Source organism: Mustelus asterias, chromosome 6 (genome assembly GCF_964213995.1).
Source record: "Mustelus asterias chromosome 6, sMusAst1.hap1.1, whole genome shotgun sequence".
NCBI classification, from domain to species: Eukaryota; Metazoa; Chordata; class Chondrichthyes; order Carcharhiniformes; family Triakidae; genus Mustelus; species Mustelus asterias.
This window is the reverse complement of record NC_135806.1, coordinates 120,698,830-120,713,187: the sequence shown is the minus strand read 5'-3', so window position 1 is coordinate 120,713,187 and position 14,358 is coordinate 120,698,830. Positions and strand designations below refer to the sequence as shown.

The window sequence follows — 14,358 nt, the reverse complement described above, 5'->3', positions numbered from 1 at the left end:
GTGGTTGAGGCAGTTACATTAGCCACATTTAAGACTTATCTTGATAGACATGTGAACAAACGGAGAATAGAGGGATATAAGCGGTTGGTCTAGATAGGGAAATGTGATCAGTGCAGGCTTGGAGGGCCGAGAGCCTGTTCCTGAGCTGTACTGTTCTTTGTTCTTTGTTCTTTGTAAATGCACATTGATTGGCAGTAGATGGTATTAAATCTCTTAATACAAAGGTGTCTCCTCAAGAACTACTCCACAGTCAGGTATCGGGGAACACAGATCTTTATTCAGTCTACTCGTTCCACACTCCAAATGCTGGGGGGTGATTCTCCCAGCACAGCGCAGTGGGCCAGGACACTCAAGTGGAGGCCATTTCACGGGCCCCGCACTGGGCACGGCCTCTGCGTGTCTCCGGCAGCCAGAAATCGGCACAGAGCTGTATAAATTATTATAATGCGCATTTGAATCTGTTTTAAATGTCGTTAGTGGGCCCAGAACTGAAATCTCTGGACCCACTAGCATCTCCCCTGCTCCCCCCGCCCCCGACACTGCTGGAATGAAGGGGGGTCAATCAAGGCCCCCAAAGGGTCAAGCGCCAGGATGTGCCATCAGGCATTGCCACCTTGGCAGTGCCAGCCTTGGCCTCCTGGCACTGCCCAAGGGACAAAGTGCCAATGCCCAGAGGGCACCTTGGCACCTCCCACCAGACATCGGGCAGTGCCAAGGGGGCAGTACCTAAGGGGGCAGGGCTTGATGGGGGCGATCGGTGGGGGTGTGGGTTCCCGCTGCCACTCTGCATTTGGGCTGAGTGACAGAGGGAAGGAGACTAGCAATCAGGCCTGGCTATTGGGGTTGGTGGGGGAGGGGTGCGGGGCGGTTCAGCCTGCTCGGGAGATTGGGGTTGCCTGGGGGGGGTGATTATCAGGAGATTGGGCATGCAGTGGGGCGGGGGTTGGGGGGGAACATTGAGGTGGGCTGGAGAACGGAGAGGGGTCAAGGCTGGCCTGGGTGTTTGGGGGACCAACGATCAGGCTGGGGGAGATGGGAGGGCCAGAGATGTGGGGTCGCTGGACTGGCCAGGGATTGAGTTGGCCAGCAATCGGGAGGCCGGCGGTGTGGGGCTACTGCGCATGCGAACTCGGTGCTGACAGATTGGCACATGTACAGTGGCCCACTCAGCACGATGCTGCCAGCCTCTCCAGCAGGGATAGGCCCCACACACTGAATTTCAGTGTGATTCACGCTGAGGCACTCTGCAGTGCACAGAGTGTGGGAGATTCATTTTGAAAACCCTGCTGAAAAATACAGTGTGATTTACTCCAATTTTTACATGAATTCAACACTTTTTGGGAGAATTGCCCCCGTTATCTGCCACTCAGGGCAGTTCCCAACCAGCTCTCACCACATACGTGGACACATGACCCACTCCCTTAAATGCCCCAAGGTACATAACAGGTGGGATTTCTGTCCCTCACTCAGGAGGAAGTCATGCCAATCTACCAAATGTTGAAGCATGATTCACAAGGTCACATGGCAAATGTAACATAGGAAAAATGAAGAGACAGACAAAGGGCATGCTGTGTTTGGTACAGTTTTTATATGTGCATTGTTTTATGTTAAATTATAGACCAGAATTTTATGCTTCCTACCCTGGCAGGGTGGGGGATTCGCACCAGGTTCGTGCGCGCCCCAACTTTGCAGTGATTTTACACTAGGGTGGGCAAGGCCTTGGACAGGAAACCCCAACTGAGGCCCTTAAGAGGCCTGTTACTGGCCACTTGAGGGCCACTTCTCGCCCAGCCTCAATTTTGAGGCCAGTGGGCATATTGATGCTCGGTGGGGGAAACCTGAAAATTAAAAAAAAGATCTCGAGGGAAATGGGTGGGGCACCTACATCTGAATCCCATTTCTTGTCTGGGGTTGCCCTCCCCTTAAGGCCTTGGTAACCTCGGGACCTCTCTTGGCCACTGTAGCACTGCTGTTGTCGAATCTGCAGCAGCAGCGCTGCAGTGGCTGGAAGAGGAACTGCATGGAGCTGCCTGAGACTAAGTCCTGGGAAACTGAGACCCAGGTAAGTGTAAGAGGTCCCATGGCAGGGAGGGGAGGAAAAGCTGGGGGGTCATGAGTAGGGGGTATGGCGTGGGGGGGGGGCTGGTGATTGGGGGTTTCAGGGCATAGGACGTGAGGGAAGGGAGGTCCGGAGATCGGCGAACCTTAAGAGGAGGCCCTCAAGTCTCAGGCAGCTCCATGCAGTTTGTCTTCCAGTAGTCTCTATGGAGCATATCCTCATATATCCTATGTTACATTTGCCATGGCACATTATGGGCCCGATTTTACCATTTTCATTCTAAGTGTCGAATTTGGGCGTAGTACAGATCCGACTTAGAAATCCGCTTTCAGGCGCCCCCATACGCTCTCAGCCATCTTCAGTCTGATTTGCGCTGTGGGCGGTGCTTAGCACTGCTGGAACGATCGGAGCTCTGAACTGCGCATGCGCAGTTCGAAAAAAATTGGAAAAGCCACGCCCGTGTCAGATCGCTCGTGGGCTGCAGAAAGCAGAGAAAGCGGCCCGAGAGTGAAAAGTGGGAGCGAGGGTGTATCTCGGGGGGTGGGGGGGGGGGCGCAGATGGATCTCTGGTGGGAGGGAAGCAGATGGATCTCTGGTGGGGGTGTGGGGGGCACAGTGGGGTCCTCTGCCACTCTGCGGGCGATTGGTGGGGGGGAGGGGGGCAGGGCTGGCGATCGGTCAGGGTAGCGGGGGGTGGTGGATAAGGATAAGGGGGACAGTGATGTGTGTGTGTGTTCCTTATTCCCCCCCCCCCCCCACTACCCAGACCGATCGCCACCCCTGCCCCCTCCCCCCCACCGATCGCCCGCAGAGTGGCAGCAGACCCCCCTGCCCCCACCAGAGATCCATCTGCCCCCCCACCAGAGATCCATCTGCCCCCCCCCTCCCCGAGATACATCTTACCCGTCTCCCTCCAAGACAACGATCTGGCTCACTCCCCTCCCCCACCCCCCCCAGACGACGATCTGGCCTCACTTCCCCCCCCCCACCCCCAGACGACGATCTGGCCTCACTCTCCCCCCCACCCCCAGACGACGATCTGGCCTCACTCTCCCCCCCACCCCCAGATGACGATCTGGCCTCACTCCCCCCCCACCCCCCGACAACGAACCTGCCTCACTGCCCCCCTCCCCCCCCCAGAGTATGGTCTGGCCTCACTCCCTCTCCCCTCCAGAGGAACATCTGACCCGCCTCCCCCCCCCACCACCAGTCAACAATTGGCCCTCCCCCCCCCCCCGCCAGAGATACATCTGACCCACCTCCTCCTCCTCCCCCCTCCAACCAGAGAATGATTTGACCCGCCTCCCTCCTCCCCCCCACCACTGATCTGCGCCAGAGAGCCGTTGGAAGCACTGAACGCACTCTTCAGAGGCTGGAGCACCCGACTCAGACTTTTATTTAGCAGGTCCCTAAAAGCGCGGTTCCGGATTGGCAAACGTGGTGGTAAAGGGGGAAATGCTGATAGAGTTGGGCGAGAGTTCAATAATTCAATTTAAATACATGCAAACGCCATTCACGGGTCTCGGTAAAGTAGCGATCTGCGTGGACGCGGGTGCAGATCGCGATAAAGGCCTCACACCCGACTTTACCACGATTTTGCGCCCGAAAACGGGCGCAAATTGTTGGTAAAATTGGGCCCATGAGTCACGCTTCACCATTTAGTATGAAACTACTTAGAATCATAGAATCCCTACAGTACAGAAGGAGGCCATTCAGCCCATCAAGCCTGCACAGACAACAATCCCTCCCTTTTGCCTCACATTTTGCGATCACAAAACAGTGGCAAGTCACAACTTAAGAAATATGTGGCACAATGATGAATTTGCGAGGTAAGATGCTAGATAAACAAGAGTTCAGACATAGAAAGAAATACTTATGCATGGTCTATTGAAGGTGAACTCATCACAGTTCTAAATAGGTTTTTAAGAATATTTTGTCCCATCATTTAGATTTCTCCAAAGAGTTGAGCATTTATTACTGGGAAACGCCTGTAGCAATGCCCATGCTTTTGTGAGCAGCCTGAGCATTTACCTCTTAAGATTGTCACAACCAGTACATTGAGATGAATAGCAGCAAGATAAAGAAGGTAGTTCCCAACATGTATGTAGAAAATATTCTGCCTGTAGGGATAAGAGGGCAATAACAGCCGGAGACTTTAGCTATTGTGACAATGCAGTGCTTTTAAGAAATGTCTTTTTATCATATTTCTTGCAAGGGGTATGTTTAGAATTCAGCTCTGTTTACATGGTGCCTATTTGTCTGTACTAGGCAGCTCATGCTGAGAATGCAGACTAATAAATGATCTTAGCTAACGGGGTGTTTGTTTTAATCTGAGTTCATGCATTTTTGTTTATTTTTGCTTTTTCCCCTGGGGTTTCAGAGTAGGGTTTGATTAGATTGATTGGCAAGAGACAGAGTGATGTACTAATGGGAGGAGCTAAGCTTACAGGGAAAAGCATGCAGTTTCTGCCCCGTCCAGAAAGAAGCAAGAGGTCTCTCTCGCTCTCTCTGGAGGCTGCTGTTTGAGTGTCAGAAAACAAGTGTCTCTTTATCTCTCTCTCCAGAAATGTTTAAAGGCTCGAGGAGTGTTGACAAGTAGCAACACATAAGCCTGTGTTGTTTGCTAACTGATTTTTAAGAGGACTTTACATCGATAAGAATATTGCTTGAACGGAAACTAATGGAGATAGTTAAGCAGTTAAGAATTGTATCTTGTCATGTTTATGTATCTCAAGTGATAAAGTTTAAGCTAATTCATTTGTCACAGTTAAACTGCAGTGTTAAAATAAAGTTGGTTTTGATGAAAACTTCCGAGTGTGTCAATAGAATCACACTTGGAGTGAAACACCTTATCCTCACACTAATGCCAAAGAAAATGGGGTCTAGTCTAACTTCATAATATACCTTAGGGGTCCTGATCTGTCCCTAACACTATCCCCATATCAACTGGGTTTCAAACAATATAAAGGGCATTGAGGGTGAAACATTCATGTAGTGTGTCCAGGAAAATTTTCTTACACAATGCATGACAAACCCAACAAGAAGAGATACAATTCTGGATTTAGTCTTGGGAAATGAAGATGAGCAAGTGGGTGAAATGACATTGGGTGACCATATTGGGGATAGAAATCACAATTTGGTTAGATTTAGTATTATTATGGAAAAGGACAGAGATAAATCAGGAATAAAAGTTTTAAACTGGGGGAGGCAAATTTTACAAAATTAAGAAGTGATTTGGCTTATGGGGAAGCAATGGCCTAGTTGTATTATCACCAGAATATTAATCCAGAAACTCAGCGAATGTTCTGGGAACCTGGGTTCGAATCCCGACACGGCAGGTGGTGGAATTTGAATACAATAAAAAAAGTCTGGAATAATGTATCTACTGACGACCATGAAACCATTGCCGATTGTCGGAAAAACCCATCTGGTTCACGAATGTCCTTTAGAGAAGTAAATCTGCCGTCCTTATCTGGTCTGGCTTACATGTGATTCCAGAGCCACAGCAATGTGGTTGACTCTCAACTGCCCCCCAAAAGGCGACTAGGGATGGGCAATAAATGCTGGCCAGCCAGTGACGCCCATGTCTCATAAAGGAATAAAAATAAAGGTGGACTGGACAAGACTACTAAAGGATAAATCAGTGGTAAACCAATGGAAAGCGCTAATAAGTGAGATTCTTAGGGTACAATCAGGAAAGTTCCCTCTAGAAAAATACAGGTGAAGGTTAAACAAAAAAAGAAAGCTGATGACAGTCAGCTCAACACTGCAGATAGCCTAGATGAGGATAGAAAGTACAGGAATCAAGTAAATAAAGAAATAAGGAAATCTAAGAGAGGGCATGAAAAAAATATTAGCAAGCAAGATTAAGAAAAACCCAAGATGTTTTACGAGTATATAAAGAGCAAAAGGATAGTTGAGGGCAAAATGGGACTTATCAGAGATGAGGAAATGAGCTTGTGTGAATATGCATAGGATTTGGGAAGAGTTTTAAATTAAGTTTTGTCTTCGTATTCACAAAGGAAAGGGATGATGTGGATATAGTAATCCAAGATGAGCAGTGTGAAATATTGGATAAAGTAATGATAAAGAGAGAGGAAGTGTTAAGATTGAAGATTGGCCTTCTCAGCAGACCTGGGATGTTTTTCTGGATGCCTTACTCCCAGTGACAGGGAACCCCAGCACTCTCACGTGGCTGGTTCAACTGAGAGCCATGTGTCAATCTCACAATGCCACACAAAATGGCTTCTTACAACCTCCTTTATACAGCTCAGAAACACAAAAATGGCTGATACATTAAATTAGAAGAGTCATTGCTCCACAAAGCAAAGAAATTAATTAAATTGTAGTTTTATTGAAGAAGTCCTTTCTGTATCAAAGGCGTCATGAGTTTTCACACGTAAATTTTCAAAAATCCAGTTGTGTTTTCCAAGGCATCCTTGCATCATTAATGTCTCTCTTGGTGACTGATTCTGAGGTAACATAGTTCAACAATATTTGAGCAATCATCTCAGTAGACCCCTGTCTGCTGTGATTTCTATCTTGAAGCGACTTTTAAAACGTAACTTCATGGTTTTTTTCTCAAAGCTGGAATGTATCTTTAACAATTTTCCTTAAAAGATGCACAATATCATTACTGCATGCTTGACCTCACAAAGATAGTGTAGTAGAAAGGGTTAACAGATGGGCGATGCTAATGTATGACGTAGATGATGATATATCACTGACAACAGCCGGTCATGTGTGAGAGAGGGAAAGAGAGTGAGCTATTTATCACAATTGGTGCGATTCACCCAAATATCCAATATATGGCTGGAATTCTCCGACCTTGGCCGCGGCTGGAATTTTCCGTTCCCACTGCAGTGATTACAGTTTTGTCCGAACGCCAAATTCTCCGTTCTCGCTGGCAGTGGTGGCGGGCCAAGCGACTTCGGAGAATTACAGCTAAGATGCCAGTTGGGCTCTCTATGGCCGCTCTGAGTTGTTGGTGTTGCTGAGGCGAGTTGTGACAGGCCTCAGCAGTACATCCTTTGAGAGCAAAATTCATGTTAAGCCCCATTTCAGATCTAATTTGCTGCACTGCGATTGAGGATGCAATTTCTGGCAGCTTCCAGTTATTTGTAAAGGTGCCCTCTTCTGTCTTTTAGGAACATATAACAGAATGTTGCCTTTCCTGCTAATGGGCAGTGTCATTTTATTGGCTGGCATTTTCTGTTTACTCCTACCTGAGACACGTGACCAACCCCTTCCTGAAAGTGTGCAGCAGGTACAGCCAATCAGATGGTAAGACATTTGTAAGAAACAGTGATGTGATTTAATGTGATCGGCATGTACGGAAATCCATCTCATTAGCCAAGAGAAACAGTGGATGCAAACTGACTACTTCATTGTTTGACCATAGAATAAACCCCTTATAGCCAGGGGATTAGCAGGGTAATAGGGCCTGGGTGGGATTGTTGTCGGTGCAGGCTCGATGAGCTGGATGGCCTCCTCCTGCACTGTTGATTCTATTGTACGAACTTAGCATGGCCAATCCCCTTAAGCTACACATCTTGGTGCACTAAAGGGCAATTTAGCATGGCCAATCCACCTAACCCATACATCTTTGGACTCAGTGTGCGAGGAAACTGGAGCACCCGGAAGAAACCCACACAGGTAGAATGTGCAAACTCCACACAGACAATAACGCAAGGCCGGAATCGAACCCGGGTCCCTGGCGTTGTGAGGCAGCAGCGCTAATCACTGTGCCACCGTGCTGCCCATTGTGCCTCCGTACCGCACTGATAACTTTCTAAACAAGCCTAATCATGGTTACTTGTAATTAGATATTAATTGATGCCATTGATAATAATCCAGGTTACAAATCATCCTATTGAACATAGTGTTGTTAAAATATGTCATTTTTTCAAAGCTTTTTGACTGGCATTCCTGTCCTGATGAGTGCAAGATGAAAAACGTTGACAATATGTCTTTTTTCAGCAATACTCAAATTCTGTACTACCAAAGGATGATTTATTGAACGTAACTGGGTGGGTTTGCCTCCACGGGCATGCACTGGCTGCTGACAAATACAGCATAGCCTGAACGCAGCCTAGTAGCAAGGGCAGCATGGGAAAGTAATCTGTTTGTCACCAAACAACCCGAGTGCCATTGCTTAATAGAGGGTGATAACTGCAGCCAAGAACAGGAAAATATATACTCAAGTCTTAACACTAGTTATAAGTATGCGTTCGACTATGAGCGAAGGAGTAATTTAATGTATTTGAGCTGCAACCTTTCTTCTGATAACCTACTTTCTACCTTAAGTCTCTGCTATCCTGTTGCTCAACAACATTCTGAACCTAATCCCTCCAAGACACCCAGTCCCCAGGAGACGCAAGCACAGAGCAGCAATGTTTTTTTCCTGCCTCGCTCCACAACTGGACCAAGTTACGGGATGACATAAACTGCTCCCCATCATGTGCAAGTAAGTACACATTTTTCTCAGTCCTATTTTTGCATTGCTTGAGTTGAACAGCATTGCGGCGAACCAGAATGTTTTCCCATCGGTATTCGTTGTTGGTGTAAAGATAGCTATCGCAGGTCCAGGCACAGAATGGAGTGGATGGCCCAGTGATGTACGCTCATTCCAATATTAGAAGGACATTTCTAACTGAGCGCATTTCCTTTGCCTGTTTGAGAGAGATTGTGGATTTGTAGGAAACTTTGCGCTGTGCCATCGAAACTGGCTTGGCATTCTCCCAAAGCCATTCCAGGTACGCTTCGTCCATGGAAATTTTCATTCCTCTGTGTTCAAACCTGAAGTGCCAGTTAGGAAAAGCATGGCTTGTTGCCCTCGTCAATCTGATCACGCTAATTCTTCTCCATTGCAATTAATTTTTCTGCTCCCATATTCTCAGTTCGCTTTCAATACTGTTGCTGTGGTGACCACAAGGAGATGCTGGCAAGTATACCAAGGTGCATTTCCCAAGTTAATTTTGGTTCAGCACATAGCCAGAGGATTATTGCATGGAAAGAGATCATTTACCCCAATAGTGCTGATGCTAGCTCATCAACTGATATTATCTATTTTAATCTCATGTCCCTTCTTTCCTCAACATCCTTTATCATAGAATCCTTATAGTGCAGAAGGAGGCCATTCGGCCCATCATGTCTGCACCGACCACAATCCCATCCAGGCCCTATCCCCTTAACCCCATGTATTATACCCTAGTAGTCCCCCTGATACTAATGGGGGAATTTAACATGGCCAATCAACCTAACCCACACATCTTTGGACTCAGAATCATAGAACCTCTTGTGGTAAACCACTGTTAAGCTTATTGCCTGTGTGTGTGTGTGACATGCCTGGACATGCCCCTGCCGGCCCTGCCTGAGACTCCTCCCCCCCTGGTCCAGGTATAAAGGTAGCAGCTCCCCACCTCCCTGCCTCAGTCACTGGACCAGTTCATCAGCATGGGTATGCTCCAAGTCTTTTGTGAATAAAAGCCTATTTGTTCTTGCATACAAACTAGTCTTTGCTTGATTGATAGTGCATCAATTTTATTCACAAAAAGTTTTGGGATGGAGCAGATACTAAAACCCGATAGATTAGAATTGAATCCTCAAGCCGTAGGAGCCTCTAACAGCTTCGATCACTGGCTGCGATGTTTCGAAACTTTCCTCACCGCCTCCGCCTCTGTCGTCCGGACCGAAACCGATAAGCTACATGTGCTCCACGCCTGGGTAAGCGATCAAGTATTCTCGATGATTAGAGACGCTGAAACTTACGAGGATGCAATCAAACTTTTAGAAGGCCAGTACAACAAACAGACTAATGTAATCTACGCCAGACACCTTCTGGCTACTCGCAGACAACAGCCAGGAGAATCGGGTGATCAATTCCTGCGTGTGTTGCGAGCACTTGGCAGGGCCTGCAACTGCAAGGCCGTAACAGCTGCCCAAAACACTGAGGACTTAATCAGAGATGCCTATGTCACGGGTATCAGGTCAAACTATATCCGACAACGACTGCTGGAACAGGGTGGGCTGGATCTACAAAAGACTGTAGCGCTTGCCGACTCGCTAGAGGTGGCCTTCTGTAATCTCGAGGCCTACATCCCCGACCACGGGGGCGCATCGTGGATGCCGCAGTCGCCGCCATCCCTGTACTCGGGAGGGCCGCAGGCCTACGCCACACCACGCCCCACCAATGACCCAACCGCTTCGGCAGTCTCTGGAGGCCCAAAGTGCTACTTCTGCGTCCTGGGGAAGCACCCCCGACAACGCTGCCCGGCGAAGGATGCGATCTGCTCTGGGTGTGGAAAGGAGGGCCATTACGCAAAGGTATGCAGGGCGAAATCTACCTCCAAGCCCAGTAGCGCCGCATGCGACCCGCGGGGCCGCCATCTTGGACGCCGATAGCCACGTGTGAGCCGTGCGGGCCCCCATCTTGGACGCCTTCAGCCGCGTGTGAGCCGTGCGGGCTGCCATCTTGGATGCCGTCAGCCGCGTCGCAAAATCCAACGGTGGCTTCGGTTACGCTGGACCAATCCAGGCCTCACCAACTCGCCAGGTCCATGATGGACATCGAGGTAAACGGTCGCACTACAAACTGTTTATTTGACTGTGGGAGTACGGAGAGCTTTATTCACCCTAACACAGTGAGTCGCTACGCCCTTTCAGTACTGCCAGTGAAGCAAATGATCTCCATGGCTTCAAAGTCCTACTCGGTGGAGGTCCTCGGGTACTGCGTGGCGGCCCTGACTGTACGGGGCACAGTGTACAAAAACTTCAGGCTCCTCGTGCTGCCACAACTCTGCGCTGCCGTACTCCTGGGGCTAGATTTCCTGTGTCACCTTAAGAGTGTCACCACGGAGTATAATGGGCCTTTTCCCCCGCTCTCTGTTTGCAATCACCAGTTCTTAGATCGCCCACCGCGCACCACCTGCAGCCTCTCGACCCTTAAAGCCGCCCCTCCCTCACTATTTGAAAATCTCACCCCCGACTGCAAGCCCATCGCCACCAAGAGCAGATGGTACAGTGCTGGAGATAGGGCTTTTATCAGGTCCGAAGTACAACGGCTCCTAGGGGAGGGGATCATCGAGGCCAGTACCAGCCCCTGGAGAGCCCAAGTAGTAGTTGTTAAGACTGGCGAGAAACATCGCATGGTCATTGACTACAGTCAGACCATTAACCGCGACACGCAGCTGGACGCGTACCCCCTTCCCCTCATATCTGACATGGTTAATCAGATTGCGCAATATCGGGTGTTCTCCACCATCGACTTAAAATCTGCATACCACCAGCTCCCTATCCGCCCGGAAGACCGCCAATATACTACCTTCGAGGCGGATGGCCGCCTCTATCACTTCTTTAGGGTCCCCTTCGGCGTCACCAATGGGGTCTCGGTTTTCCAGCGTGAGATGGACTGAATGGTAGACCAGAACAGGCTGCGGGCCACCTTCCCGTACCTGGATAACGTCACCATCTGCGGCCATGATCAGCAGGACCATGACGCCAACCTCCACAAATTCCTCCACACCGCCACACTCCTAAATCTGACCTATAATAAGGGGAAGTGCGTATTCCGCACACGCCGCCTCGCCATCCTTGGTTGTGTTGTGGAAAACGGGGTCATCGGTCCCGATCCTGACCGCATGCATCCCCTCCTGGAACTTCCCCTCCCCACCAGCCTCAAAGCACTGAGGAGATGCCTGGGCTTCTTCTCGTACTACGCCCACTGGGTCCCCAATTATGCGGATAAAGCCCGTCCGCTCATCAAATCCACCTCTTTTCCCCTGACGGCAGAGGCCTGCCTGGCCTTCGACCGCATCAAAGCAGACATCGCGAAGGCCACGATGCACGCTGTAGACGAATCCATCCCGTTCCAGGTGGAGAGCGATGCGTCTGACTTCGCCCTAGCCGCCACCCTTAACCAGGCGGGCAGACCCATGGCCTTCTTCTCATGAACCCTCCAAGGCCCTGAAATTCGACACTCCTCTGTCGAGAAGGAGGCCCAAGCCGTAGTGGAAGCTGTACGGCACTGGCGCCACTACTTAGCTGGTAAACTATTCACCCTACTCACGGACCAACGGTCAGTTGCATTCATGTTTAACAACACACAGCGAGGCAAGATCAAAAATGATAAAATATTGAGGTGGAGAATCGAGCTTTCCACCTACAATTATGACATCTTATACCGGCCCGGGAAGCTCAATGAGCCCCCAAACGCCTTGTCCCGGGGAATATGTGCCAGCGCACAAATAGACCAATTGCAGACTCTCCACAACGACCTCTGCCACCCGGGGGTCACCAGGTTTTTTCACTTCATTAAAGCCCGTAACCTGCTCTACTCCATTGAGGAAGTCAGGTCTATAACCAGACACTGCCAGGTCTGCGCAGAGTGCAAGCCGCACTTCTATCGGCCAGACAGAGCACACCTCATAAAGGCCACCCGGCCTTTCGAACACCTAAGCGTCGACTTCAAAGGCCCTCTCCCCTCTTCTGACCGCAACATATACTTCCTCAACATCATTGACGAATATTCACGTTTCCCCTTAGCTATTCCCTGCCCGGATATGACCTCGGCCACGGTCGTCAGGGCCCTGCACAGCCTCTTCACCCTGTTCAGTTTCCCTAGCTATATCCATAGCGACCGGGGAACCTCCTTTATGAGTGATGAGCTGCGACAGTACCTGCTCTCCAAAGGCATAGCCTCGAGTAGGACCACCAGCTACAACCCCAGGGGGAACGGACAGGTAGAGAGGGAGAACACAACAGTCTGGAAGGCCGTTTTACTAGCTCTGAGGTCTAAAGGTCTTCCAGTCACCCACTGGCAAGAGGTCCTCCCTGATGCACTACACTCGATTAGATCACTCCTTTGCACAGCTACCAATGCTACCCCTCACGAAAGAATGTTTGTTTTCCCCAGGAAGTCCTCCTCGGGGACCTCACTAAGAACATAAGAAATAGGAGCAGGAGTAGGCCATCTAGCCCCTCGAGCTTGCCCTGCCATTCAATAAGATCATGGCTGATTTGAAGTGGATCAGATCCACTTACCCGCCTGATCCCTATAACGCCTAATTCCCTTACCGATCAGGAATCCATCTATCCGTGATTTAAACATATTCAACGAGGAAGTCTCCACCACTTCAGTGGGCAGAGAATTCCAGAGATTCACCACCCTCTGAGAGAAGATGTTCCTCCTCAACTCTGTCCTAAACTGACCCCCCTTTATTTTGAGGCTGTGCCCTCTAGTTCTAGTTTCCTTTCTAAGTGGAAAGAATCTCTCCATCTCTACCCTATCCAGCCCCTTCATTATCTTATAGGTCTCTATAAGATCCGCCCTCAGCCTTCTAAATTCCAATGAATACTACCGTCGTGGCTGACGTCCCCAGGCCCTGTCCTGCTCCGGAAGCACGTGAGGACCCATAAGTTGGACCCCCTGGTCGAAAGAGTCCAGCTCCTCCACGCCAACCCCCAATATGCCTATGTGGCGTATCCCGACGGGCGGGAGGACACGGTCTCCATTCGAGACCTGGCACCCGAAGGTGCCCCAGGGACCACGACGACCCACAACCCCACACCCCCAACCCCCGTATACAGCACACCTGAGCCCCAGGAGCCGCCACCACGCACCCGACAATCGGAAGGGACTACAGACGGCTCGAGCGACTATGGCCTGGTGCCTGAACCAACACCGCGGCCATCGGAACCGACACCACAACCGGCACTACGGCGGTCGCAGCGGCAGATCAAGCCCCCAGAGAGACTGAATTTGTAAATTTGTAATTCTGTAAATATCGTTCCACCCACCTCACCCCCGCCGGACTCTTTTTTAAAAGCAGGGGGTGAATGTGGTAAACCACTGTTAAGCTTATTGCCTGTGTGTATGTGTGACATGCCTGGACATGCCCCTGCCGGCCCTGCCTGAGACTCCTCCCCCCCGGTCCAGGTATAAAGGTGACTGCTCCGCACCCCCCTGCCTCAGTCACTGGACCAGTTCATCAGCATGGGTGTGCTCCAAGTCTTTTGTGAATAAAAGCCTATTTGTTCTTGCATACAAACTAGTCTTTGCTTGATTGATAGTGCATCACCTCTACAGTGCAGAAGGAGGCCATTCGGCCCATCGAGCCTGCATCGACATACGTAGGGTTATCAGGGTCTACCCTCATAACCCTACATATTTACCCTGCTAGTCCCCCTGATACTATGGGGCAATTTTACTTGGGTCAATCAACCTACCTGTACATCTTTGGAGGAAACTGCAGCACTCGGAGGAAACCCATGCAGACACGGGGAAAACGTGCAGACTCCAC

General features: G+C 49.9%; 1 protein-coding gene across 3 annotated transcripts in view; it reads left to right on the top strand.

Annotated features, from left to right (window-relative positions):
- Positions 1-14,358, top strand: part of LOC144495139 (organic cation/carnitine transporter 2-like) — a 152,278-nt gene that overhangs the window by 112,873 nt on the left and 25,047 nt on the right. For 2 of the 3 annotated variants that reach the window (XM_078215095.1, XM_078215097.1), the window contains 2 exons: positions 7,207-7,342; positions 8,366-8,525. The exons of the other annotated variant lie outside the window; for it this stretch is intronic. In XM_078215095.1, coding sequence (XP_078071221.1) covers positions 7,207-7,342; positions 8,366-8,504 — 275 coding nt within the window. In that variant the 3' untranslated portion in view covers positions 8,505-8,525. The remainder of the gene's footprint in view (positions 1-7,206; positions 7,343-8,365; positions 8,526-14,358) is intronic. 3 annotated transcript variants of the gene reach the window in all.